Source organism: Ambystoma mexicanum, chromosome 8 (assembly GCF_040938575.1).
Source record: "Ambystoma mexicanum isolate Mex_15411 chromosome 8, UKY_AmexF1_1, whole genome shotgun sequence".
NCBI lineage: Eukaryota > Metazoa > Chordata > Amphibia > Caudata > Ambystomatidae > Ambystoma > Ambystoma mexicanum.
In genome coordinates, this window is record NC_090929.1 from 452,813,361 (window position 1) to 452,837,925 (window position 24,565).

General features: G+C 46.6%; 1 protein-coding gene across 14 annotated transcripts in view; it reads left to right on the top strand.

Moving 5' to 3' along the window:
* RERE (arginine-glutamic acid dipeptide repeats) overlaps positions 1 to 5,353 on the top strand; it is a 2,107,422-nt gene extending 2,102,069 nt beyond the window's left edge. For all 14 annotated transcript variants that reach the window (XM_069610039.1, XM_069610046.1, XM_069610044.1 and 11 more), the window contains one exon: positions 3,240 to 5,353. In XM_069610039.1, coding sequence (XP_069466140.1) covers positions 3,240 to 3,273 — 34 coding nt within the window. In that variant the 3' untranslated portion in view covers positions 3,274 to 5,353. The remainder of the gene's footprint in view (positions 1 to 3,239) is intronic.
* The last annotated feature ends 19,212 nt before the right edge of the window (positions 5,354 to 24,565 follow it).

Sequence of the window (24,565 nt, forward strand, 5' to 3'; positions counted from 1 at the left end):
TCGCATAAGTAGCCCAAGGTACCTTCCTGATCTTTATTGGGGCACCACTCTTGTTTTTTTAATCTTGCTTTGTGCCACTCCCTTTGTTCAAGGTAGTTTGTACAAGGTAGGCTCGAAATGGGAGTTCTGACAATGTGGGCTTTTTGTGAGCCTGGATGGCAATTTCCATATTGGTTCTAACTGGTTTAGACAAGTGCATGGCCGAAGGCGCTCCCTGTCACTTTCTGCAGAGGTGCTCTAGACTGAGAGGGAATCCTACAGACTAACCAGTATGTTTGGCCATCTGACCCTTTCCCCCACCCCCTCTAGTGATTAGTGGGCTGGCCTACGGCCAGCCCCGTCTTGCACTGGTGTTTAAGGCTACAAAGTACTTCAACATGTCTGCAGACCTGCTGAAGCAGTTTTCCTGCTGATTCCCACAGTTTTTGCTGTTCCTAACCCTCACCCGACCATACTAGCAGAGTACAGTCATTTTGGCATATCTTGGTTTGGGATTTTCTGCTCCTGGAGGCCCTTTTCTGGGATTCCTGAATTTACCCGCTGCCTCCCCTCGATCATTGCATGAAGCCTTCCATGCTGGATCTTTTTTTTGGGGAGGGGGGGTAGTTTACTGCCATTTCCAGCCTTTGTGCTGGAAGCGGTCATCGCCTGGAAGGGGGCTGAGACACCAGCAGCCCAACCTTATCTGCGTATTGGCACGTCTTCGAGTGCCCCCAGCCTTTATCTCTGTGCTAGCATTGTTTTCTGCTGGGCTGACACCCTTTCTTGTCTACAGAGTTACTGTATCTCCCATCTTCCTCGCAGTATTGGTCGCTCCTGGCTTGAAGGTAGTCATTGTTGAAGCCAATTTGTTCTTCTTTTCTCTCGTAGGGATCTTTGTTGGCTCATGGGTTCAAGCCTCTAGACACAGGATCCTGTATACTACGCCTAGGAAAATAGTCTTTACTTACCTGGGTTGTTTTGGCACGCTGAAGCAGTTTTGGTACTTGGTTATGTAGTGGGTGACTTTTCAACATACTCTTACTTGGGTGTCCCTCTTGTCCATATTCAAACATCTTTGCAGGCAAATCCTAGGCGCATTTCCCATTAATTTGCTTTTGGGGAGGTCCTGCTCTGCTGCATCTTACTTTAGGGCGGTGGTATTCAATATGTGGGGCAGCCCCCCGGGGGAAGTCTAGAGGATGTCTGTGGTGGAGGATGTGAGGCTCATTCAAATGCGAATACAGCAACTGCATTTAATAGAAAATATGAGCAGTGCTGGCTTTTAAGGGGGGGTGCACATTTTTGCTCGGGGGTGGGGGGATGCTGGTGCTCGGCTTAATAGGTTTGGAGGCATTGCTCTAAGGCTTCTGATTCTTGACCCTACCTCTTGATATGTGTTGGGGTCTCCTGGTCTTCCCTGGTGGTGTTTGCTCTGTAACCCTCACCTGTGGGGCAAAACACATTTGCCTCCATATTCCCCATACAAACGGATGGCCCACTGACATTGTCCCATTGATTTTTGTGGAACATTTACCTGTCGTGGAACTCTCCTAAAGTGATTTTGAGGGTACTTACCTGGCCCTAAACATATTCCCTGGGCCCACAAGGGGTTTAAGGCCCAGAATCGGATTAATATTTATCAGCGATTCTTATTGCATTTTTAAAATCCTACTCTTCTCAGCTGTAGACGTGAATACTTGCTACATTAACTAATTTTAGTAACCAAGTGTCTAGCTTTCCTGAGAGTGAAAATGTACTGGAAATTGTTGCTGAAATGTATCCTTTATTTTGTTAGGCCATTTTGCTGTTTGTGGAACATTTATTTTTCACCGTCTAGCCTTGTTGTTAAATGACATGTGCATTTGGATTATTTTAATGCTGTGCCACAGAGGGCCACGATTAATGCAGATTATTAGTGCTGGTCATTGGGGCACTATTTATTTTTCCTGCTGCATAAAATGTCTGGTTCACCTTTGTCCCTTCCTCTTGCCTGCTGACCACCTAGTTCACGAATACCAAATATAAAAAAGGGTGGGATACGCCTTTAGGACACTTGTATGCAGGCTCTGGGGGATTTTACCTGCTCTGCTACCTTGTGGTTTCCTTGTTCTCCCCTCCATCTGTCATTTTATGGTGGGCGCATATCTGAGAGTGTGCCGAAATAAATGTTAAGGGCAGTCCTAAAATACATTCACTGTTATTATAATATACTTTGTATTTGTTTAATACTGTGTATTGTGTGCTCAGTATTTATTTGAACCGATCGAGATCTATGCGTAACATAATAAAAGTATAGATATTGTTTAATATGAATCAGCGTTAGTGTATTTTGTAGAGAGAAGTGTGAGGATTAATTGTATCTTTCTGCCAGCCTTCTAGCCCTACTTGAGAGTGAAGCCTTGTGTCTGTCCACATTATTACCAGCAAGCAGTTTGGCTTCCTTTTCTTGTCAGGTGTGCTAGCCCCCATTAAGCTCAGTAGTTGTAGACCCCTCAACAGAATGCTGTAGCAAAGAAACGCCTTTACCTTAAATCAATAACCCATTTGCAGCATTCTGTTTTTTTTCCATGTAAAAGAATGGGGAGGTTGAATCCAAGCCCTGCCCCCAGAGGTCGGTTCTATGAGGATGCAACAAATTCGATTTTTCTACCCTGCATTTCTGATTTTTGAGCAGTGCACGTTTTGTTTAATGCCCCTCTTTCCATTAAAAGGTTTGGGGAGTTTCCTTGCGCCCTCTTGTCCTCCAACACTCCCCACTGCTTACCAACAACACTATAATACAGTGTGGGTAGAAGGGACCCTGTCAGTATTCCTTAGTCCCAAATATATTATTTTTTTTCAGGAAAAGAGTCTTGCTCTTGATATATTTGTTTTCTCTGAAAATCCAGGGCTACACCCAGAGGTCACCTTAAAGTCCTTGAGTATGTCGAGTGCCCCATAACTACATTTGGGTTAACTGGACAGGGCTGTGGGGCACCTATTAAGCAATAATTTAAACCGAGTAGGAACAATATAGGCGTAGGTAAGTAACTAGTTAATTTTACTCCTGAAAATTACTAATGACTCATGCACAGCCTTTCAAAATCAGCTTTTGATTGTTCCTCTCCATTTGATTCTGTTAGTGGGTGGGTGTTGGTGGGTGGAACTTCAGTTATTGACTGTGTCTGGTGCAAGCCTGTTGGGTTAGCCAGTTAATTGCAGAATCTGAATTTGCCTGGTTTGATTGCATCTCTAACCCCTTCTTACCTACTTTTCAGTCGGCTGAAGAAAGAAGGGGACAAGCAGTTGTGATGTTGCAGTGAAGCTTTTGCAATGGAATCTCATCCCAGCAAGCACGGACTCATCTGCCTAATTAATCAATGTGGCAAGTGCGCGAAAACCACCACAAACCACCATCCTCTTTCTACATTTACACTTCAGGAAAAACATAGACTCGCAGTGTATTTACTTTTTGTTGGTTAGAGAAGACTAAGACTGGTTTTTGCCTCTCCCCGCATGAAGCCTTGTGCACGGTCTGGTGGACTTGCATCTCCCTGCAACTGCCAACTCTTGTAGGTGCTGTGCTAGAATCCACTGCTGGAGCACTGGATGCCAGGTGGATACAGGAAAAGAGAAGGCCGGTTGGTGACATGGTGGTTCTCCAGGTCAGAAGTGGAAGCCCAGACACTGAACAGTGAGAGGTGAATGTCCATCGTGCGCGAGAGCTCCCCTTGGCAGCACAGCTGTTGAATTCTGGAAATAGAGACATAAATATGATAGAGTCCTGACTGGCCCATTTTTTCCCTGGATTGAAATCCTCCCATTCGACTGGCTGAACATATATATTTTTTTTACAAAAAAGCTCCTCTGAATTTGGGTGGAGATTAGGATTTCTGGGGTAATCTGTTAAAAAAAGTGGTTTGAAAGAGTTCCAGTCACCTGCATTGTGGGCGAGGATCACTTTTCTTTTGTGGCTTTTTCAGGCTCCTGAATTATGCTGTCTTGCAATACTGATCTCTAAGGAATTGACTAACCTCTGATAGCCTGATTGTCTGTACTGGCCCCTACTGCACAGACGTCCTCCTTTCTTCCATCTAGTCCACTACAGACCTTTGCTCCATTATAGCCATTTTTTTCCCCTCCCAGTGACCCATTCCCGTGAAACTCTGAGGGGCTAACCTTGCTCAACTCTTTCAGACTATTTTTGTCTAGTCCCACTAGTCGGTCCTCTCCCATGTCTTATTTTTTATGATGTGTTGATCACTCCACCTCTTCCCTTGCAATCCTCTCCCAAAAATGCTGTGCTTTTAGCTTCTTATAAAAGCCCTTTTTGATTTGTGATTGGTACGGATGAAAATTCAAGAGTATATTTTATATTTAAAAGATAAACTCTATAGGTTACAAGTTATTAACTGCCAGTGAAAATCCTGTTGAGATGCATGGTTTTGGGCAGGGTACAGAACTTGTATATTTTATTTAAGTTAAAAAAAAATCTGTGTTAGTTTTGTAATGTAAAGGGTTACTAACAATTTGTACTACTGAAGATTTTATACAGATTTTATTTAAAGTCGGCTTTGATGCATGGCCTGGGTTTTGGCTGAGGATAGTTTTCTTCCCTCTTTCCCTCTCTTACTAAAGTTATTTGCTGCCATGACCCCACCTTTCAGGATGCTACAGAGATCTGGACAGGTCCTGCCTAGAGTCAAACATCAGTGTGATCTTGCATTGTCGAGGCTCAAGTGCCTTTATAGCAGGTGAGATTTAATCCTCTCTGATGCAGATCTCTGCTGCGCTGGCCTTCCAGTGCTTCCAGGACCCAGTGATAGAGCAGCGCACATGTGGTGGCTGCAGTGTTTGAGAAAATGCTGAATTGCTTATTGCCGTGTGACCATTCATCACCCACATCTGAAGGTAGTGCCATCTTTGATTCCTGACACGTCGGATGTCATTTTGCAGATGGTCTTCTCCAGCAGATTGTGGTGTTGTAGGTGAGTGGTTTGTCCAGAGAACATCTGCAAGGAAGAATCAGGTTTCCTGCTGGTACACTTAATGTCCCCTCCCCCCCTGTTCCCTAGGATGCAGTTGCCAGCCTCATAGACTGTTATACATGGTGGTCCGTGTCCGGCGAATGTTCTAGTTCACTATATGGATAAAGATTGTAGTTAATCATTCCAGAAGGTGTCGCCTGTGTCAGCACGTGCGCGAGCCTCCTGTGTGGCGATCTGGGCCAAAAACAAAGTCACTGCTGGTGAAAGCCATCATTTCTTGAGGCTGTATCAGCTGGGCTTTGTCATTTGGGGTAAAACCTGTATCAGGAAGTTCCAATCCCAGTCTGTGTACAGCGTCTTGATTTTCTTTTTGTTTTCTTGTACTATTAAATGTTATTATTTAAGTCCTTTGTTTCAGTTCTCGTTATTTTGCTTTTTGCTACAGTTTTGCAGCTGTTTTTCATTGTATTTAATGCTTTGTGATGCTAAACCAGTGATGAGAGGTCTATAGGTGAACCATATAAGGGACTGCTACTTTTCTGGACAACTACCCTCTGCATCTGTCCAAAAAGCAGCAAGACCCTGTTCAGGTCGTCCTGAGCATGGTATGTTCTGTAGCACGCAAAGGTAAGAGTGGAGTGAGGCTTCACTACTCAAATGTCACTCTGGGAGCCAACCATTTCTAATGTTTGAATTTGAGTTATTCATGTGTCTTGTCACTCTATACTTTTGCAATATATGTCCCAACAGAGACGATACTGGAGCGTTTTGCAAAGCATAAACTATTTTATAAGTAAAGTCCCTGCTGACTCCATCCTTCAATTTCACATACCAGTTTATTTCTATGTGCCAGTGGGGCTGGTACCCCTTTTCTTGCATGTATTTCTGCATGCTTACCCTTTCTTATTTTTCTTAATCTGACTCTGGCTTAAGCCGCAATCACCTTATACTAGTGGCTTTGAAACATCTCTTCCTTTAGTTTCGATGACGGCCCTTTTTGAAGACAGGCATGAATATTTTTTGTTTGTTTTATTATGGGTTTGCCTGTGAATCTAGCTTCAAGAAGTAATGCACAATTGTACATCAGTTGGCGTTACCTGCATACATTTGGTGGATACAGGGGGAGAATAGACCTTACTATGTAGCATTTATTACTGGCACACCATATGGAGTACCAGGCAATAGTTAACACAGTGTGGAACATGAAACTATAAAGTGCTGATTGAGAGGTGTGTTGGAATGGGGCTAGACTGTTTGCTGTGTTTGTCTGTAGGGATGCTGTGAGGGTTCATGTTGCTGTACCTTAAAGGTATGAAGAAGGTTCTCTTTGATTAGGAGGGTCCTGATGTGTTTTGAATTGCATCAGTGATTGGGGCTAGATTCCACAGTCTTGTTGAGGTGGAGATGGTGAGAATGCTTGTTTCGAAGGGATTGCGTCCGCCGATGTATTCCTCATCTATGACAGTAATGACCACAGCTGTGCTGCTTCAGAAACATTTTCGGTGTAGGTGTCCTGCGTCGATGACCTCCATCGAGGTTCGACGTCACCGGATGTTATATATAGGACGCACGGCGCCCGTAGCCTCAGTTCCCTTTTTTCCGCAAACGCGTTCACTTCGGAATCTGGGCGCGCTCGGTTCTTCTACTTTGCGAAAATGTCTTTGTCTTCTTCTACCCCGAAGTCGGGCTTTAAAAAGTGTCGGGACTGCAGTTCCAAAATGTCCATCACGGAAGCCCATGACGTCTGCCTCAGGTGCCTCGGCGAAAGCCACGCCACCGACGACTTCGATGACTGCCAGTCCCTGACATCGAAGGCCTTGCGGGAGTAGAAGAAGAAATTATCGCTAGTTAGGGTTTCTAAAACCCGTAAGTCGAAATCTGCTGGGCTTTCGACCAACGACTCGAGGGGCGACTCTCTGCGTCAGGGTAAATCCAGGGGGTATCGGTCTCGGAGTGGTTCCCGCCATTCCTCTGCCTCTTCTAGGCATTCTCGGAAACGCCATCACCGGTCGCCTTCCCCGTCCTTGTCGGAGGACTCGGCCAGACGGTGGGTGGCTTGTCCCACCAAGTATTCATCGCCAGCCGAATGGGACGCAGTCCACCAGCAGATGATGGCGATTTTCGAATCGCAGGGCACCGTTCCGTCCGCGCCTTTGAGAGAAGCCGGAAAGGAACGACCTAGAGCCACCACTCGCACGCCTTCAGGCTCGGTGATCATCGGGTGCTTCGAGGTCCCGATCGGAAAAGGTTGATCGCCATAGCCGTGCCAGGTCCTGGTCCTTGACGCCCTCGAGACCGTCAGAATATGTGAGGCCTTCTAAGAAGGCATCCACGCCATCGGCGCCGTGTCCATCGAGAGACTCTCTCGAGACTCCGGCTCCGAAGAAGTCACCGACGCCATCAGTGCTGAGGCAATCGAAGGACACTCTCGGGGCTCGGGCCTCGAAGCCGTTGTCGAAGTAATCAGCGCCTCGGTCGACGTCGACGCCAATTCCATCGGCGCCCTCAACGCCTTTTGAGGAGAATTTGCCAGAGGTGCCCCGGAGGGCGGTGGAAACTCTGAGGAAGGCTCTCAGTAAGTCAGTGAGGCCTGTTTTTGAGCCCTTCTCTGTTCCTCCTCCCAGGCTGGATTTATTCCAACCTTTGTATTACATTACGGAGGAGGTGGAAGAAGGGTCTGATGAGGAGGTGTTGGTGCCTCCTGAGGTTCCTGATGACTTGTTGTCTGGTCACAGTCAAATGGAAGCCTTCTGTCAGTCCTTACATGACGCCAGTGGTCTTGACACCTCTCCGGAGGTTGAGTTTGGCAGGCCTGAGCCTGGCAAGCATGCCGAATCCTCGTATAGGTGTCTCATGTCGAGGGTGACTGAGTACTTGGGGTGGTCTGCTCCATCTGTTGATTTTCTTCAGGATTATCTGACGGATATCCTGGACCAAGGTCCACCCCCTAATCCGGTGTTGCCATTTCATATGGCTTTCCGGCGGCTTGGACTGCTCCGGAGAGTCTCCCGGCAGTGAATAAGTTGCTTCCAAAAAAAATACTGTCCAGCCAGTGAGGACCCCTGCTACTGCCACTCTGGAGAGTTTGGTGGTGCAGGTGGCTACGGCCCCAGCGAAGCAGGCTGCGTACCCTACCATCCCTCCTGATAGGGACGACAAGCGCTTTGATGGTTGGGCGAAAAAGGTATTTTCTTCTGGGGGTATGGCTTTAAAGACAGCCAACTCTGTCCGTGCCTTGGCAAGATTCACTCACACTCTGTGGAATTGTGCATCTTTGGCGGCTGAGCATATTCCCGAAGGGGAAGAATGGGATGGTTTTCTAGCCCTCGTGCAAGATGGCAAGGATGCCATGTGTGAATCCGTTCAGTCGGGTCTGGACATGGCAGACTGTGTCAGCCGGTCCATGGCTGCGAGCACCGTGATACGCAGGTTTGCGTGGTTGCGGAAGTCGGGGTTTGCTCCTGATATGCAATCCCGGCTTCTCAACATGCCCTTTGATGCTGTCCATCTTTTTGGCAGCAAGGCTGACGAGAGCCTTGAGAGTTTGCAGACCTCCAAAGCTGCAGCAAAGTCTTTGAGCGCTGCAGTAAGTCAACCTCTGCCTTTTCCTAGGGGACAGCAATGGAGTGGAGGTTCCTTTCGATACTACTCTTCCTTTGGTAGATCGAGAAGAGCTGCCAGTCAAAGGGGCCGCCGTAGGAGTACCAGAGGTGGAAAGCAAGGTACTCAAGGTGCCATAGCCGCTCGGGCAGTTGCCTCTTTGCCCTCAGGCACTGCCGCAGCCGCATCTGCTCAGACATGATGCTATGTCCCATGGTTCGCTGGTTGGGGGCAGACTGGCGCAGCATCTTGGAGAATGGCGTGCCATTACTTAAGGTGTGTGGGTTCTGGAGATCATAACTCACGACTACTGTCTCCCCTTTCGGCAGTGGCCTCACGACAATCCACCGGGGAAGCTCTCTTTGAAGCGTCTGGATCCGCTCCTTGCGCAGGAAATCCTATCCCTGCTGGAGAAAGGCGCCATAGAACTAGTGCCTGTAGCGGAGAGGAACAAGGGAAGGTATTCCCCTTGTTTTTTTATTCCGAAAAAAGACGGGGGATTGAGACCCATCATGGACTTGCAGGGGCTGAACAAGCTCCTCAGGAAGGACAAGTTCAAGATGGTAACTTTTCTCAAGTCCTCCAGGCCCTTCAACTGCAAGATTGGTTGGATGCTTACTTTCATGTTCCGATTCATCCAAAGCACAGGAAGTACCCGAGGTTCGCGGTTGGCGACTCGCATTTTCAGTTTAGGGTCCTGCCGTTCGGATTGACTTCCGCCCCAAGGGTCTTCACCAAGCTGATGGTGATGGTGGCAGCCTATCCCAGGAAGTGGGGGATTCACATCCACCCCTACCTGGACGCTTGGTTGATCAGGGCACCTTCTCCCGAGCAAGCCCTGGATCATCTGTCCGTCACCTGCTACTCCCTTCACAAGCTGGGCTTCTCCCTCAATTTAAAGAAATCCCATTTGACACCTACCCAGCGGCTCCAGTACATCGCAGCAGTGCTCGACACATCCCTGGGGCAGTGTTCGCCTCCCCAGGTGAGGGCTCATCACATTCTGCAGATGGTGGACAAGTTTCAACGTGCCCAGAGTCTCCCGGCGTTGGAGATCTTGAGGTTGCTCGGCCTCATGGCATCCTGCATTTTCCTGGTGCCAGAGGCCAGGCTGCGGATGAGATCTCTGCAGTGGGCCCTCAAGATGCAGTGGTCGCGGTTCTCCGGCAGGATGTCGGATCACGTTCAGATTCCGTCCTCGGTCGCACAGGATCTTCTGTGGTGGGCCGTCGAAGGAAATTTGATTAAGGGTGCTCCGTTTTGGCAACCGTGGCCCGAGATGACGATCGTGCCGGGCGCATCCTCTTGGGATGACAGCCAGCAGCCGATGGTGTCTGTCAGAGTCCAGACTCCACATCAATCTGTTAGAGCTGCGGGCTGTCGGGCTAGCCCTGAAGGCTTTTCTGCCGTCTGTGTGGGGGAAGAATGTCCTGATTATGACGGACAATACAGTGCCCATGCACTACCTCAACAAAAAGGGGGGGCAGGGTCACTCCCGTTGTGCAGGAAGGCGATGCAGCTCTGGTTCTGGGCCATCAAGCTGGAGATTTCGATCTCGGCAGTTCGTCTGGCTGGAGACGAAAACGGGGCGGCGGATGCTCTGAGCAGGCAGAGCACAGTCTCTCACTAGTGGGGCCGTGCTCAGGAAGTTATTTTGGAGATCTTCGCCCTTTCGGGAACCTCACAAGTGGATCTCTTTGCCAACAGTGTCAACCGGAAGTGTGAAAGATTCTGCTTGCAGGAATTTCTTCCAAGAGGAGCCTTAGGGGACGCGTTTGTACTGGAGTGGTCCTTCCCACGGCTGTACGCGTTTCCTCCAGTCCCCGTCATTCCGCAAGTGTTCAGGAGGTTACGGAGGTTCGGTTCCCAAATTATCCTCATTGCTCCGGCATGGGCCAGGAGAGCGTGGTACCCGGACCTTCTAAACATGTCGATCTGCCCTCCACGCCGTCTTCCCTACCAAGACGATCTGCTCTCACGGGAGGGGGGTCGAGTTCTTCATCCAGAGGTCAAGTCTCTCAGCCTTCATGCTTGGTATCTGAAAGGCTGAGGTATAAGGATTGGGACCTCCCCGAAGATGTGATGGAGGCGTTACTTTCGGCCAGAAGGCCAGCAAAGAAATCCCTGTACTGTTGCCGTTAGAGGAAGTTCTGCGACTGGTGCAGGGTACAGAATGTGGATCCTTTCCAATGTTCCATTCCTTTGGTTTTGTCGTTTTTGCTTTCTTTAGCCCACAAGGGCCTTGCAAGTAGGTACCATTAAGGGGTACCTGGCGGCGCTGTCCATATTTAAGCGCTCGTCTGAGGAATGTTCTTATTTTAAGATCCTTTGATTTCTCAGTTTCTAAAAGGGCTAACTAATGTGTTTCCACCGTTGCCTTTCCAGGTGCCGGGATGGGATTTGAATTTGGTTTTAAAGTTCCCAATGGGAGCTCTGTTTGAGCCCTTACTTTCTTGCCCGCTGAGACTGTTGTCCTTTAAGACTGTATTTTTAGTTGTGGTTACTTCCACACACAGAGTGTGTTGCAGGCACTTTCCGGGAGGGAAATCAGGTATAAGCAGAAAAAGCGGGGTGGTTTTAACCTGACTTAAATGAACTTTCAACAAAAGAGAGGCAACCTCGCTAGTTAGGTTATAGACACATAATTCGCTGGATATTGGTGGGATACTCACATCTGTGGGGACGAACATAGAAAACTAGCTAAAGTGACAAGTGCTTCATAGACAGTGCTTGGTATTCATCATCAAGGAGAAAACTGTATCTCTATTATGAGGTACTCTACTAACCTCAAATGTACAGGTCAACATGTAAACAGTTCTTGAATACTTGTAACATTCATTCTTCGCTGAACATTAAACCTCACAATATATACATATAGAAACCCTTGTTGAACAATGTCTCTAATTGTGATGCCTCAGTAACCATATATTTAGAGTGCATCAAGGTTAATTGATACTCATTTAGTTACTACTCAGTTGTATCTGTATAGACCCAACATGTTTTGTTCCTTCCAAGATTCAAACTAGTTGTAGGGACTTCTTCAGGGGGTTAGTTGAGCCAAGGCCTACAAACGCCCTTGACCCAATTGGTGATGGTATTAGATGGACACTTGAAGACTTGATGTTGACATAACAGTGTGAGTTTGCGGATGGTTTATCCCTTTTGGGTGCATAATAGACGTGCCAAAACCACTTTGTTGGTTTTGAGTACCGAGAAGTGGATCCAGTGTGAACCTAATAATAAAAACAACAAACCACAGGCTAATTAGTGTGGTTGCTTTAACTCAAATACACCATTCATTAATTGGCTCAGGTGTATGTTGGAGCTTACCGTTTCTCAGTGTCGGTTAAGCATCTTCAGGATACTGCACTTTGCTACTAAGTCGCAGTTCAAATTGGAACCCTGTAGACATACAACAAAATGACAGGACACTCAGTCCCCTATGGTGTAGTGATAGGGCAAAGGAATTACAACAATCTCGGCCAATGGCCTTATTTTCAAATATTAACGAGTTGATGCAGGTGGTACTGGCTTTAAGAAAAAATGGCAAGACTTACTTGACTTGTGTCTCTAGTTTAAATACATAATTTGTTGTGGTAGCAGTAGTAGAGATGTTTCATGCGTGACATCAAGTGAGCAGGATTGTAGATCAAACTGAAAAATAGATAAATACTAGATTCAGTAATCAAAAGGTGGGGTGGTAAACGATTTAATTACATTCGTGCTTCTGTTCACGAGTGATAAATCGTGATGAACAGAGCTAGAAAAAAGGGCTAAACGCAAGACTATTTGGCTACATGCGAATATATGGTAAGTGTTGGAAATATACATCCCCAATGAGATAGTAATGTGGATGTAAGGGCAATCAAGTTGCCATGAGATTAACCATTGCATGTGGATCACGAAGAATCAAAGTACAATCACAGGCGTGTAAAGTAGTGAGGGGAGAAGCAAAACGTATACCTGTTAATAGATGATCACAGCAAGTGTTCGAGCGTTGGTACTGCTGGTGCTCCTCTCACCGCGAATGCTCGGAAGGACTGAGCTGTCAGACGCTTTATGAGGGGTGAGTTAACTCTGGTTCTATGTCCGCATGCGCGTGACTGAGGACGCTAGTTCCTACGCTCATGCGCATATGGAGGATATTCCAGTGCGCATGTGCAAAACTGTACAGATACCACTGCTCCCCTCGTTTTTGCTCGTTTCTACGGAGGATAGGTGGTCGAAAAGATAGTAAAATCATATCGAATGTGGGCCCGTGATGGGAAAGGAGAAAGGCAAGGTTGTGCACATGCGCCAGGGTAGAAACACTAGTCCTTCGCATCCTACGCGCATAAGCTGTAGGGAAGAAAGAGCATTAAATTTCAGTGATGGCGCGGTGTGCCTGAAATCGCAGTGTAACAGTTAATACTGTAGTAGTTAGATATCAGGGAGCTAACCAAAATTTAGAAAGTGTCGTAGGGGAGTGTGGTGGATATGAATTAATTAATGAAGACACTCCAATCGATATTTTCATTTAGACCTTCAGGATAGCTTTTTGTCAAAAAGATCATTTTTTGTTCTTGTATGCTTAAGGTGCGTTTGTCTGAGTTAGAGTCTTGGGTTGATTCAATCTTCATAATTACAGTCCATTTGAGTTCTTTCGGTTTATGGCCTAGGCTGGTAAAGTGTCCCACTAGAGGTGCATTCGCTGTATTGTTTCTAATACAGCTTTTGTGTTCTCCTATTCTGACTTTTATCTTTCTTTCTGTTTTTCCGATATAAAGTCTATCACAGGGGCACCAAATGGCATACACTACCATCATAGAGTTGCAATTGGTAAAGGCTCTTTGTTCCCATCTTTTGTGCAGGCCCAGGTCAATGTCTTTTGTCCTGCACGTTTGTGCACAGCACTGGCAGTGTCCACATGGACTATGGCCTTTAGTTCTGGGGAGGCCCCAACTTTCTGTTAGTGTCAGTTGTGTGTACCGGTTTGTTGTTACATCATTTTTAGTTGTTAGTTCTTTTAAGTTCTTACTTCTGCGGAACGCACATTTTGGTGTCGATAAGGGGCATTCCCCTTTTTCCAGTATGTGCCAATTTCGTCTCACAACCTTAGATATTTCATTTGACAATGGATTATATGTGCTCACAAATACAATCTTATCATCATTAGTTCTTTTTTCTCTATATTCTAGGATTGCATCTCTGTTGTTGTTGGAGGCTCTTTTGTATGCATTTTTTACCACTTTTTTTAGGATAACCTCTCTTTAGCAGATTCTGTTTCAAGTTTACAGCTTCTTCCACAAAATCCTTTTTCTCACTGCTGTTTCTCTTTGTACGTAGAAACTGGCCAAACAGCAAATTTTGCCTCGTATGTTGAGGATGAAAGCTCGAGTATAATAGCATCGAATTTTTATCAGTGCTCTTGTGAAATGGTTTAACCTAAAGTATTTGTTGTTCTTTGTTAATAAAAATAGTTAAATCCAAAAAATTAATGGCATCATAGCTTGCAGAACTGGTAAATTTCAAAAAAGAATTTTGTGTATTCAGCCACACTTTAAAGGTTTCAAAATTTAACAGATCACCAATCCATATCATCAGGATGTCATCAATAAACCTTTTCCAAAGTTTGATGTATTTTCTGTAAGGGTTACCATCAGTCAAGATCACGTGTGTCTCTATTGTTTCAACATACAAATTGGCCAGAGTCGGTGCTACAGCAGACCCAATGGCAGTCCCATGGATTTGTTTGTAGAATCGACCATTAAAGAAAAAGTAGTTTTCGCACAGCGCCATCTCAGTGCACCAAAGTATAAAGGAATTGGGTGTCTTTCCTGTCGTTCTAGCTGTTAGCAATTTTTCTTCTATCATACTCAGTGTAGCTGCCTGAGGGATCTTTGTATACAGTGATATCACGTCTAATGTAACCAATAGATCTTCATTGTCAACCTTCATCCCTTCTACTATTCTAATGACTTCTGTCGTGTCTTGGATGTAGGATGTCATTTCTTTTACATAAGGGCTCAGGAAGTAGTCTGCAAATTTAGAGAGAGGTTCTAAAAGGGAGCCACAACCGGACACTATTGGTCTGCCAGGGGCGTTTTGTAGAGTTTTGTGGATTTTAGGCAGTGTATAGAAATCAGGGACACTCGGGCAGGAGGGCATCAGATAATCAGCTTCCTGCTTCGATATCCATCCTCTTTCTGCTGCTTTTATCACTTTGTTGTTAATAAGTGATTGTAATCTATTGGTAGGATCCATTACTAGAGATTCATAAAATAGTTGTCGCTTAACTGGCGTTCACATTCATTGATGTAATCTTGTTTGTTAAGGATAACAATTGCTCCCCCTTGTCAGCTTTTCTAATCACAATGTCTTTGTTGGATTTCAAGTTTTGGATGGCCTCTCTTTCCCTTTTGTTGATGTTTTGAAATTTAGGAGAACTGTTCTTATTCTCTAATTTCTTTAAATCACTCATTACTCTCCTTTCAAATACTATAGATTCAGGAGTGTAGCTGGTCGTGGGGGGATTAAAGTTGGATGGACGATGTAGTCCTGTTTCATTAAGTTCCCCAGTGTATAAATTGGTAGAGAAAAATTGTTTAAGATGGATTTTCCTAAAGACCATTTCCGCCAAGCCACCTTTCACAGTGTTCCATAAGGACAGGGTTATCCTTAGGGTGTGTCCTTTTCTTCCAAAGGTTTTGTCGGAATTTCATTTAAGCCAGAATGTGATTCTTCCGGCGTTTTATCCTCCTCCGCATCCTGGTAAGGAAGAGGAGAGGCTCCATAGGTTGAATCCTAGGAGAGCTTTGAGTTTCTATCTCTCACGGATGTCCCGGGTCAGAGTGGATGATCAGCTCTTTGTTGGATAAGCTGGAAGGCGTTTAGGTCAGGCTGTTTCCAAGCAGACCTTGTCCAGATGGATAATTTTGACGATCTTTGAGTGTTATCGTTTGGCGGGTAAGGACCCTCTAGTAGGCTTACGGGCTCACACTACTAGGGGTGTGGCTGCTTCCACGGCCCTTCAGAGGGGCGTTCCGATTCGCAGTATTTGCGAAGCAGCCACATGGGCTTCTGTCCATACCTTTGTGAGACACTATTCCCTGGACTCCATCCATGGGCCGGATTTGGCCTTTGGTAAGGCAGTCCTATATTCAGCAATTTGATTGGGCATTCTAAATTTGTAAATTCTTTTCCCACCTCCATATATTGGTACTGCTTTGGGAGTCTGTCATAGATGTGAAATACGTCGGAGGACACAATCCCTTCGAAGAACAAGTTACTTATCTTACCTGGTAATATTCTTTCAATGGGATGTTCCTCCGACGTATTCCACATCGAACCCTCCCAGCCTGCCCCTCAACAGAATTTCTTATGCGATTGCAGCTTACGTTTCCGCAAGGCTTTCTGCAGTCATACTGGCAGGAGATTGGTGCCACACGTTATGGGAAAAAACTACAACTGAGGCTACGAGTGCCGTGCATCCTATATAAAACATCCGGTGACGTCGACCCTCGACGGAAGCCCTCGAGGGACAGCGTATCAACGTCATCGACGCAGGACGCCTACACCGAAAATAATTCCGAAGCAGCACAGCTGTGGTCATTACTGTCGTAGATGTGGAATACGTCAGAGGAACATCCCATCGAAAGAATGGTACCAGGTAAGATAAGTAACTTGTTCTTCCTGGCCCTTTTTTGTGTGCATTTTGGCTACTCTTTGATGTTGTGACCGCCAGAGATTGTGACTTTGTCAAATAGGTTGTTTTCATTGCAGATGCTTTGTATAGGATACAGTTGGCTTTGAGGGAGAACTGTAGGTTACAATTAAATATTTGGGATTCCTTTTTGATAACGTTTACTTTCACTGGGGCTTCTATTGAAGTCTCCCTACAGTTACAACTCCTTTTTCGTGTGCTTGCTGCCATTAGTAGCCCAAATGGCTACCATGGCAGTGATTCCAGACCCCAGAAGTGTGTTGGGAAGTAGGCTGGTGGTAGCTATACATTTTGTTTTTGGCTCTGTCATGCTGTAGCCTTTTTACTACTTCACCAGATATTGTCCCTTCTCCCTAGGGGGGGAGCCCTTTCCCATGAGGCTAGGGAATATACCCCCTAGGGGTGGTTTACTGCGGGATGACCTCATGGGGAGGAACTCCCTCTTCCCCCCCCCCCCCCGCCCCCACACTCTGGAGATAAGGGTGATCACCTTGGGTACAACCCGCTGAGCAACATCACACCACCACATTCCTTAGCCCCCCTTCGCACCATTTTTAACAACTGTATTAAGAGTAAACACATGTATTTCTTTAGTACCTGGGTTACTGCAAGACAGAAAAAACTAGGATGAATAGGAGCACAGAAAACATGAGGATTACTGACTGCTTAGCCCTGAGATGATGTGGCTCACAGGAGGCATGAGGAATGCCAAAGAGCCATTGACAACAGGTGTTAACATTGCGCTGGGGAGGAGTAAGCCCTATAAAGAGGATACAGGAGGAGTACCATGTGTCTTCCTTCCTCGTCGGAGATTCAAAGTCTGCACTCCAAAGAGAGGTCTCTGCAGAGGATGACGGCGAGTGGCTGAGGGAGTCAGTTGCAGGTCCTGTGTCGGCAGGACTGAGCCCAGCGGAAAGCAGGTGAGGCAGTGGCACTGCCTCCAGGAAGAGGTGGACCATGCTGTCCTTTAACAGCGCAGAGACTGCAAGGAGCCACAACACGTGGAGTCGCTGCAGAAGCAGTAACGAAGCAGACGGCTGTGGGTAGGAGACCCTGGAGAGACCAGTGCCATGCAAGCGCAAGTCCCAGATGGTAACTGTAAGCATAGGAGGACCAGTAGGGACCCAAAACAAGGGGAAGAGTGCATTGGAGGAGTTTTTCCTCGTATCAGTGGCAGAGATCAGCCCAATGACCACCAGAGAAGGGTTTGTAACCTCGATATAAGTAAGACCAGCATCAGAGGAAACCATCCTCACAGCAGTAGCAGAGATAATCCCACTGACGATCAGAGAAGGGTCTGGGTCCCTAACATCACTGAAACGGGAATCCAAGGAAATCTTTCTCGTCACAGTGGCTGGATTCAGTCCACTGGAATCCAGAAAAGGACTTGGGACTTAGTTTATATAGTGTAAGAGTGGCAAGATGAAACCCATGTTGAAAAAGAATTCTCACACACTAGGGAAATCTTTTCACGTACATTTAAGAGATACCAAGGGGAGGGAGTAAATCCCCCCTGCCTTGTTGTGAACTATATTGAAAGTGCAGACCAGTACCCGTAGAAGGGAGCCATTCTCCTGGTCCAGAAAGTTGACTGTACAAAGTGCTGGAACTAGGGGAAGAAGGGAGTCATTCCCCTGGCACCTTTTTGCCAGAGGACATTTTGGGAACGCCACCCTTTTACCTGAAGGAACTTTCTGTTGGACTTGAATACTGTTTGTTGATAGCTACACAGTGCTACACAGTGAAGCTCTGCAAATTCTGCTTACTGTGCAGGGACTATTTTCTACCAAAGTGCTGCAGAGACGACTGTTGGGCTCTTGCCCTTTGAACCTGCCACATCAAAGTATTTAACACGCACACGCTGAAGCCACGCATGAGCTGCACGACTGATGTGCTGCAAAGCGTGCCACTGGCAAACATGACAACATGGAGAATGGACTACTGGGAATATGGATGTTAATATTTGCCAGTGTTGAAGATCTTGGACGACTTGCGTGTTGAATCTCCTTACATTGAGGCAGTAAGTACTTTTGTTTTAGCAGAACCTTTAACCTTGGTTAACTTGCAGGCATGACTTAAGGAATCTTGCGGGGAAAAAACAAACGCACAGACAACTTTCCAAGCGTGCAAACTCCTGCCTTTCTGGCTAATACTAAAATTACACACGTTTTCTTTCAAAAATAATGTTTAGAAGCCCCTACAACTTCTCTTACAGCAAGTGTATTCGTCCCTAGCCTGCTTGGGATCAAAATGACAGAATCCATTCTTAACTGCATTGGAGTTCAAACTTCTGATGAGCTGGATCAGATTGCGGAGACTCTGTCATGGAGGCCCCAGCGAACACTGAGTCAAACATAAACATACAGACTCAGATAAGGATTTCACCATTGTAACAATTATACCAAACAAAAATCCAGCTATACAGATGCCCCCATGAAATTGGGGTGGGGTTGGATATCCGTATTCTCAGTACTCCTCCTTCCCCTTTACTTTAATCAACTATCAGGGAGTTGTCAGCTGAACTTCTAGAAGACCAATCGGTACTGCCCCTGGTTAAAATAAGGTTAAGGAGATGAATGCAGCCACCCACCTCATAAGTACTTAGTCTCTAGGTGCCATGCCAATAATAGTTAATGAGTGTCACTCCCTTTTGGTGCCTTAAGATAATCTCTGTACCCCCTTCTTTGAACAACTCACTTTCTTCTACCTTAATGTTGCAAGCGCTGGTCTTTCTACTCACATCATTACATGTGTGTTAATCTATTGTGAAGTTAAGTCTCATTCAGATATTCTTATTCAGATTACTGGCTATTTGGGTATCAAGCCTTTTACATCTAATGTGGCATGTATAATCCCAGAGTTTATTACTTGTGATACCAGTAGCATAGCTAATGTAGCTAAACATATTCTTGCTCGGAAAACTCTAGAGGTGGCATGCCCCATTGTGGCGAGACTCCCTCCTCCTGTAATAAACATTGAGGATATTCATGTTTCAATGCCCAACGGTTCCCCGATGAATCCTATTAATGAGCCAGCTTCATCGACTAGTGATCATTGCAATGGCAAGAAAAGGACCAAGAAAAAGTCCCTGTTAAGAGATCTATGAATACCAAGAGTGGCACTATAAAACTATTTCCACAATGGATTCTCCTTGCATTCATTCACTATCCGATAATAATGGGCCGTTGTGCTTTATGAGGAAAAACAGGAAGAAAGAACTGCGATAGCATCAAACCTCCATATTCTAAGCTTCCAAAGAAGTCCTTGACAAAAAAAAAATTTGCAAAAAAGGCAGCGAGGGGTGTATTGCTGACGTCATATCTATAGATTCACCTCTCCCACAGGAGGGCAGTAAACAACCTGCTTTATCTAAGCGGAAGGAGAACATCGGGGCTTATTGAGACTCTGTTCTGTCAGTTAAGCTAAAGAAAGATCAACTGTTACTTGATAACTCTCTTAATCTTGATGGCTGTTAGCAATATGTATTACAATTGTAGGCTTTTTAACATAGGTTCCCTTAACAGATAACTGCAAACATGTTTTCTTTAAAGAAGCCCTTAGTCTACAAAAACATAGAATGTCCTGGGCACGCTGCAACAGAATAAACCCATCTCTCTGAGCTGTAAACCAACATTCTGTTCCGGTGTTTAATTTTGCCTTAGTTATTTCCTGAACACAGGCCGGAATAAAAGAAGTATTATTTCACATGGAGTCAATCAAAACTAGAGTGTGAGATGCAGCTAGGCCCTCTGTTTACATGATTGGAACTTCTACCGTATCATTTAGTCCCAAGTTTGTCCCACATGATGGTCAATCGCCGAGCCTGAGCAATTGTATTAACATGATGGCTGGACCCCATTTTACCATCACTAATCATTTGCCTGTTCACATGAATAGGAGTGCACATGCTGGCATACATAAATCAGACCAAAATGATGTGGATGGTAGCCTGCTGTTTCAGAGTCTATTCTGTAATCCTGAATCTTTTATACTCAACCGCAGTACAATTCTTAAACTTCTGCACAATAGTTACCCTCTTCGTATGGTCAGCACTGACGATATAAGGATGGTTGACCAATTTGAAGAAGTTAATATAGTGGTGCTAGAGTGTACATCTACTTGCAATTTGTGAAACTGACTATTCTTTCCTTTGAGGATGACTTCTTGAAGATGGGATACAAGTGTGGCATTATCAACAAGGGGCACCTTAATTCACAATCGTAATAATTTTGCCCGTAATGGTAGACAGAGTGTATTGGGTTATGGCGGTTTTCTATTCGTGGAAATAAGTGGAGCACGGACTAGGCACACGTACACCAACATGCACAGCACTTTAAGACCAGTAGATAAAGAGGAGGCCGATTGGTCCTGGTTAGCTGGGGTCCTCCAACCCAGAACTATTAGAAGATCATAGCCCCAGTAATATTCTCCTCTCCTGAAACACTAGAGATCACCGTCGCTATCTGGAAAAAGACGGTTTAGTGGAACACATTGGCAATTTTGTGGTTGTGGCACCCCAGGAATCTTGGCCCACAGACCTTTTGATCTGTGGCAGACAAAACAACATTGAAACATTAGCCACACACGGTCTTAGAGGCAGACCTGAAGGTGGGCCTTTGCCAAGTGTCCCTAACTATCTGGATATTTGCAAGACCAATCTTCAATCAGATCTAGTACTAGTAGGATATATCCTAGGGGAGTGGCTGCGTAAGTATTTTAGGGTCCTCTTGTTTAAAATCTATGATCCCCCTGGGTTGAGGAGTACACGTGATATCATGCATTTGCTTAAAACGCTATTGGAGGTTACCCTTAAACTAGGAACACACCCAATAATTATAATGGGAGACTTTAATGCGCAAATTCCTTACCATCTACATGATGACGCCCAGTTAGCCATTGGGATTCCCAATCCTGTACTTACAGAATTGAACTATAATGCCAAAGAGCACAGATGGTACTAGTTTATGAAGATGTTCGGCTAATACATGTTGAATGGGAGAATTACTTCAGACATTCCAAGCGGTTACACTACAGTATCAGAATGGAGCACATTGACTCTAGATTATAGATTTATACAAGCAGGTCATTTCTCCCTCACCGGATTGACTGTTTTAAGCAAGGAAGAAAGTGACCACTACCCATAAGTACTTAGATGTACCTCTGATAATGTTGTTGGCACACATGCTGCTACTTATGTTGGGCTAGCTGATATTGATATTAATCAGGGAGTCAACCACTTATTCTGGAATCCTTCCAAAATAGACCGGGCTAACAATCAGTCTGCAATTCTTTGATGAAACTTAGCCTAGAAAAATGGGGCGTGGTATTGCATCTCCTGTTTAAATCCATTAGCCTTACAGGTTTGCTCCACGTTACATGGACACAAAGTATTGTATTTGCGGTTTACAAGAGAGGCCCGCACAACTGCCCAGATAGTTATCATATACTAGTAATGCTAGATGCGCTGTGAGGACTAGTTGGGCAGATAGCACACACATTCCTCCTCCTAATCTAGGCTTCCTGAAAAATTGTTCTGCCGTCGACAATTATCATTGAGAGTCCTTGGTCCCTTAGGCAGCAATCTGTTTACGTGATGTGACGAATCAAGGGATTCAGTCACGTTCCCCAAAGGGGGGCGGGGGGAAGCCCCTTCCTGTGAGGCTACATAGGTAAGTCTGCTACGCAACATTCCTCCTTGGGGTGGCAGTAAGCGCGACATCACAGGGGGAGACTCCCCTCTTGGGGATAAGGACTCCCTTTCCAATGAGGAACTCTTTCATTATCCCTATAAACCCAATACCATTCTATCAATCAGACCCTTAGATATGTCATTGTGATGTAACCCCAAAAGAAAAATAACAGACTGGTACTGTGAAGAGTAAGAGCATAGGAGTGATAAAAAATACTGTTCTGTCAATCACAGAGATGAAAAAACTAAAAGGAGTTAAGAACACAACTCCAACATAGGATGTTCTGTACTGAGAAGCTGAGGAAGCCTCAGCATTGCGTTATAAAAGTGGGTGGGTCAAGAAAACCAGAGAGAGAGAGACCCATGGGTATCAAACTGGCTGGAAGGAGAAAGCTGGGAACTCAAGAATGCTGGTTCACACAGCGGCAAGCCGCAACATAGACAAGGGGCATGGTCTGGAGAGCAGGGTGGAGGAAGCCTACCAAGAGGCTCAGAGTCCCATTGACGAGAGGTGTCAGTCGGACCCTCTCACTGGCAGGAAGGACACCGAAGCTCTTGCAGCTAACGGCTTAACGGCCGCAGAGTCTAAGGACCCTACCATTTCTGCCGCTGAGGAGCCTACTGGCTTTGGTACCAGGACACACTTGAGGGGATCAGCACTGTTACCAGGCACTTGCCCGAGGGGGCACCTACACGCATTGCAGACAGCACTACCGGCCCCATGTCTGGCCAACAGCCTACCAGGCCCACTCCTAGGGTGCAGGGTGGAGTAGAGCTACCGCGTTCAAGCATGCAAGCCGACAGGCCCGCATCAGCCACTATCCCATGTGTAGAAGGCACAGACAAGAATGTGGCGCATGCAGACAAGATGGCGGCCAGACCCTCAAAGGTAGGAAACTATCCCGACCAGAACAGAAGCCTGCCAAAAGGGTGAACCACAAAGGCACGAACCTGTGGCCAGGGCGGATTGGGTTCCTATGACACTGGTCACTTGGACCACCTAATACCTGACCTTCTCAAGGCAAGCCCAGTACAATGAACGGATGTATTCACAAGGTGGGGGCAGGCAACGGGCTTTTATGCCGTTGGTGCAGGACCACTCCCAGCCCTCCTGCGAGGATCGTTTATTCAATATGTGTTTTTACCCTTATGCAGTCTCCGCAGATGGGGAACATTCTTAAAGGCATCATTCAAGACATACTGCCACCCACACTGCCACCTCAGCCGGTGCCTGCGCAGCCTGCACCTCCACCACCTCTGCTGCCCATGCTTCTGGTAGCTCCGGTCGCATCGCCTACACCTCTAGTTCCAGCGCCTGGGCCAGCTCCAGCAGCAGACCTAACACCTACAGACCCAGGGGGCCCTACTGACGCAGGTGACCAACAAGACACTGATGAGGAGGAGCAGGACATGCCTTCTTCCGCTAGGGCATTTCATGATAGAATCGCTGGGGGGCGTGGCCAGAGCTCATGGAGTGAAGGCGTGCTCTGGTGATGCTCCTGTCCAGATTCTCGAAAAACGACATATATTCATAATTTTCGTGTTCGGAAACTACCACCTGAGGGTGGAGAAAACGCTTCTGCACACGGTGCTCCAAAGAAAACAGAAAATCGGAGCTCGCTTCCCGTGAATCGGGGTCGCCGAATGGCAGTTTGATGCGTGGTCTGGAATGCTGTGGGGGAAAGGGTGAGCACAAAGCAGAACACCCATGAGGACACTGAGTGCGGACTGACAGATGACTCTGCACGGCTGCGCCTCGCCCCGGATGCCCGCTGAAACACAGGAATAAGCTGCAGAGAGGTGGTCCCTACACCTGTCGGCTCCTGCGGTGCAAGATTGGTATGGTGGTGGAGGCAGACACTCTGAGCCGCCCGGCGACTCGAACGCGGGGTACACAGGGAGATCGCAGCTGCCCTGCAAGGGCAGGCAACTTACAATAGACAGGAGGTGAGCGGCTAGACTGTGAACGCTGCGAGCAGCTGACGGCTAACGGAAGATCGGGATGTCAGCCCCCACTGGAGACAACACTATCACCCATCGGTGGAGCTGGGGCAGGCAGTGGCCTCCTAACACTATACCTGAAGTGTTCCCTGGGCGCCTGGAGGCAGACCTGAACTGCAGGAGCCATCTGCGCGAGAGCTGCAGGAACGGACTGCGGTGTTGGGCGGAGAGCAGTCATCTGGCTACTGGTACCAGCACGAAGGAGCGACGCAGCAACCTGGCAAGGGGTGACAAATAGTGAGTACTTTGCCTGGCCCGCGCTCCGGCCCACAGCACTCTGGGCAGTAATTAGTGGGGATACGCTAGCAGATACTCGCTGTCTAGCAGAAGGCGCACTGTCGGGGTTGGGGACACTTTGCCCACACTGCGCTCTGTTGTCTCCCAACATTGCGCAGGGGGGGCAGCATCCAGAACGGTGAGGCGCTGCACGCCTGCAAGTGACTAACGATTGCCAGTATATGGAAAGGGCACAAGAAGGGACCAGACTTGCACTGCACGACCCACGCATAAGTAACTAGGAAATCCAGACAGAGCCCAGGGACTGGCAGCAGTTGAGACACTGGCAGCGCCTCGGGCCCCCAGGGAACCAATACGTTCCAGGGAACCTACACTTGAATTTGTGAT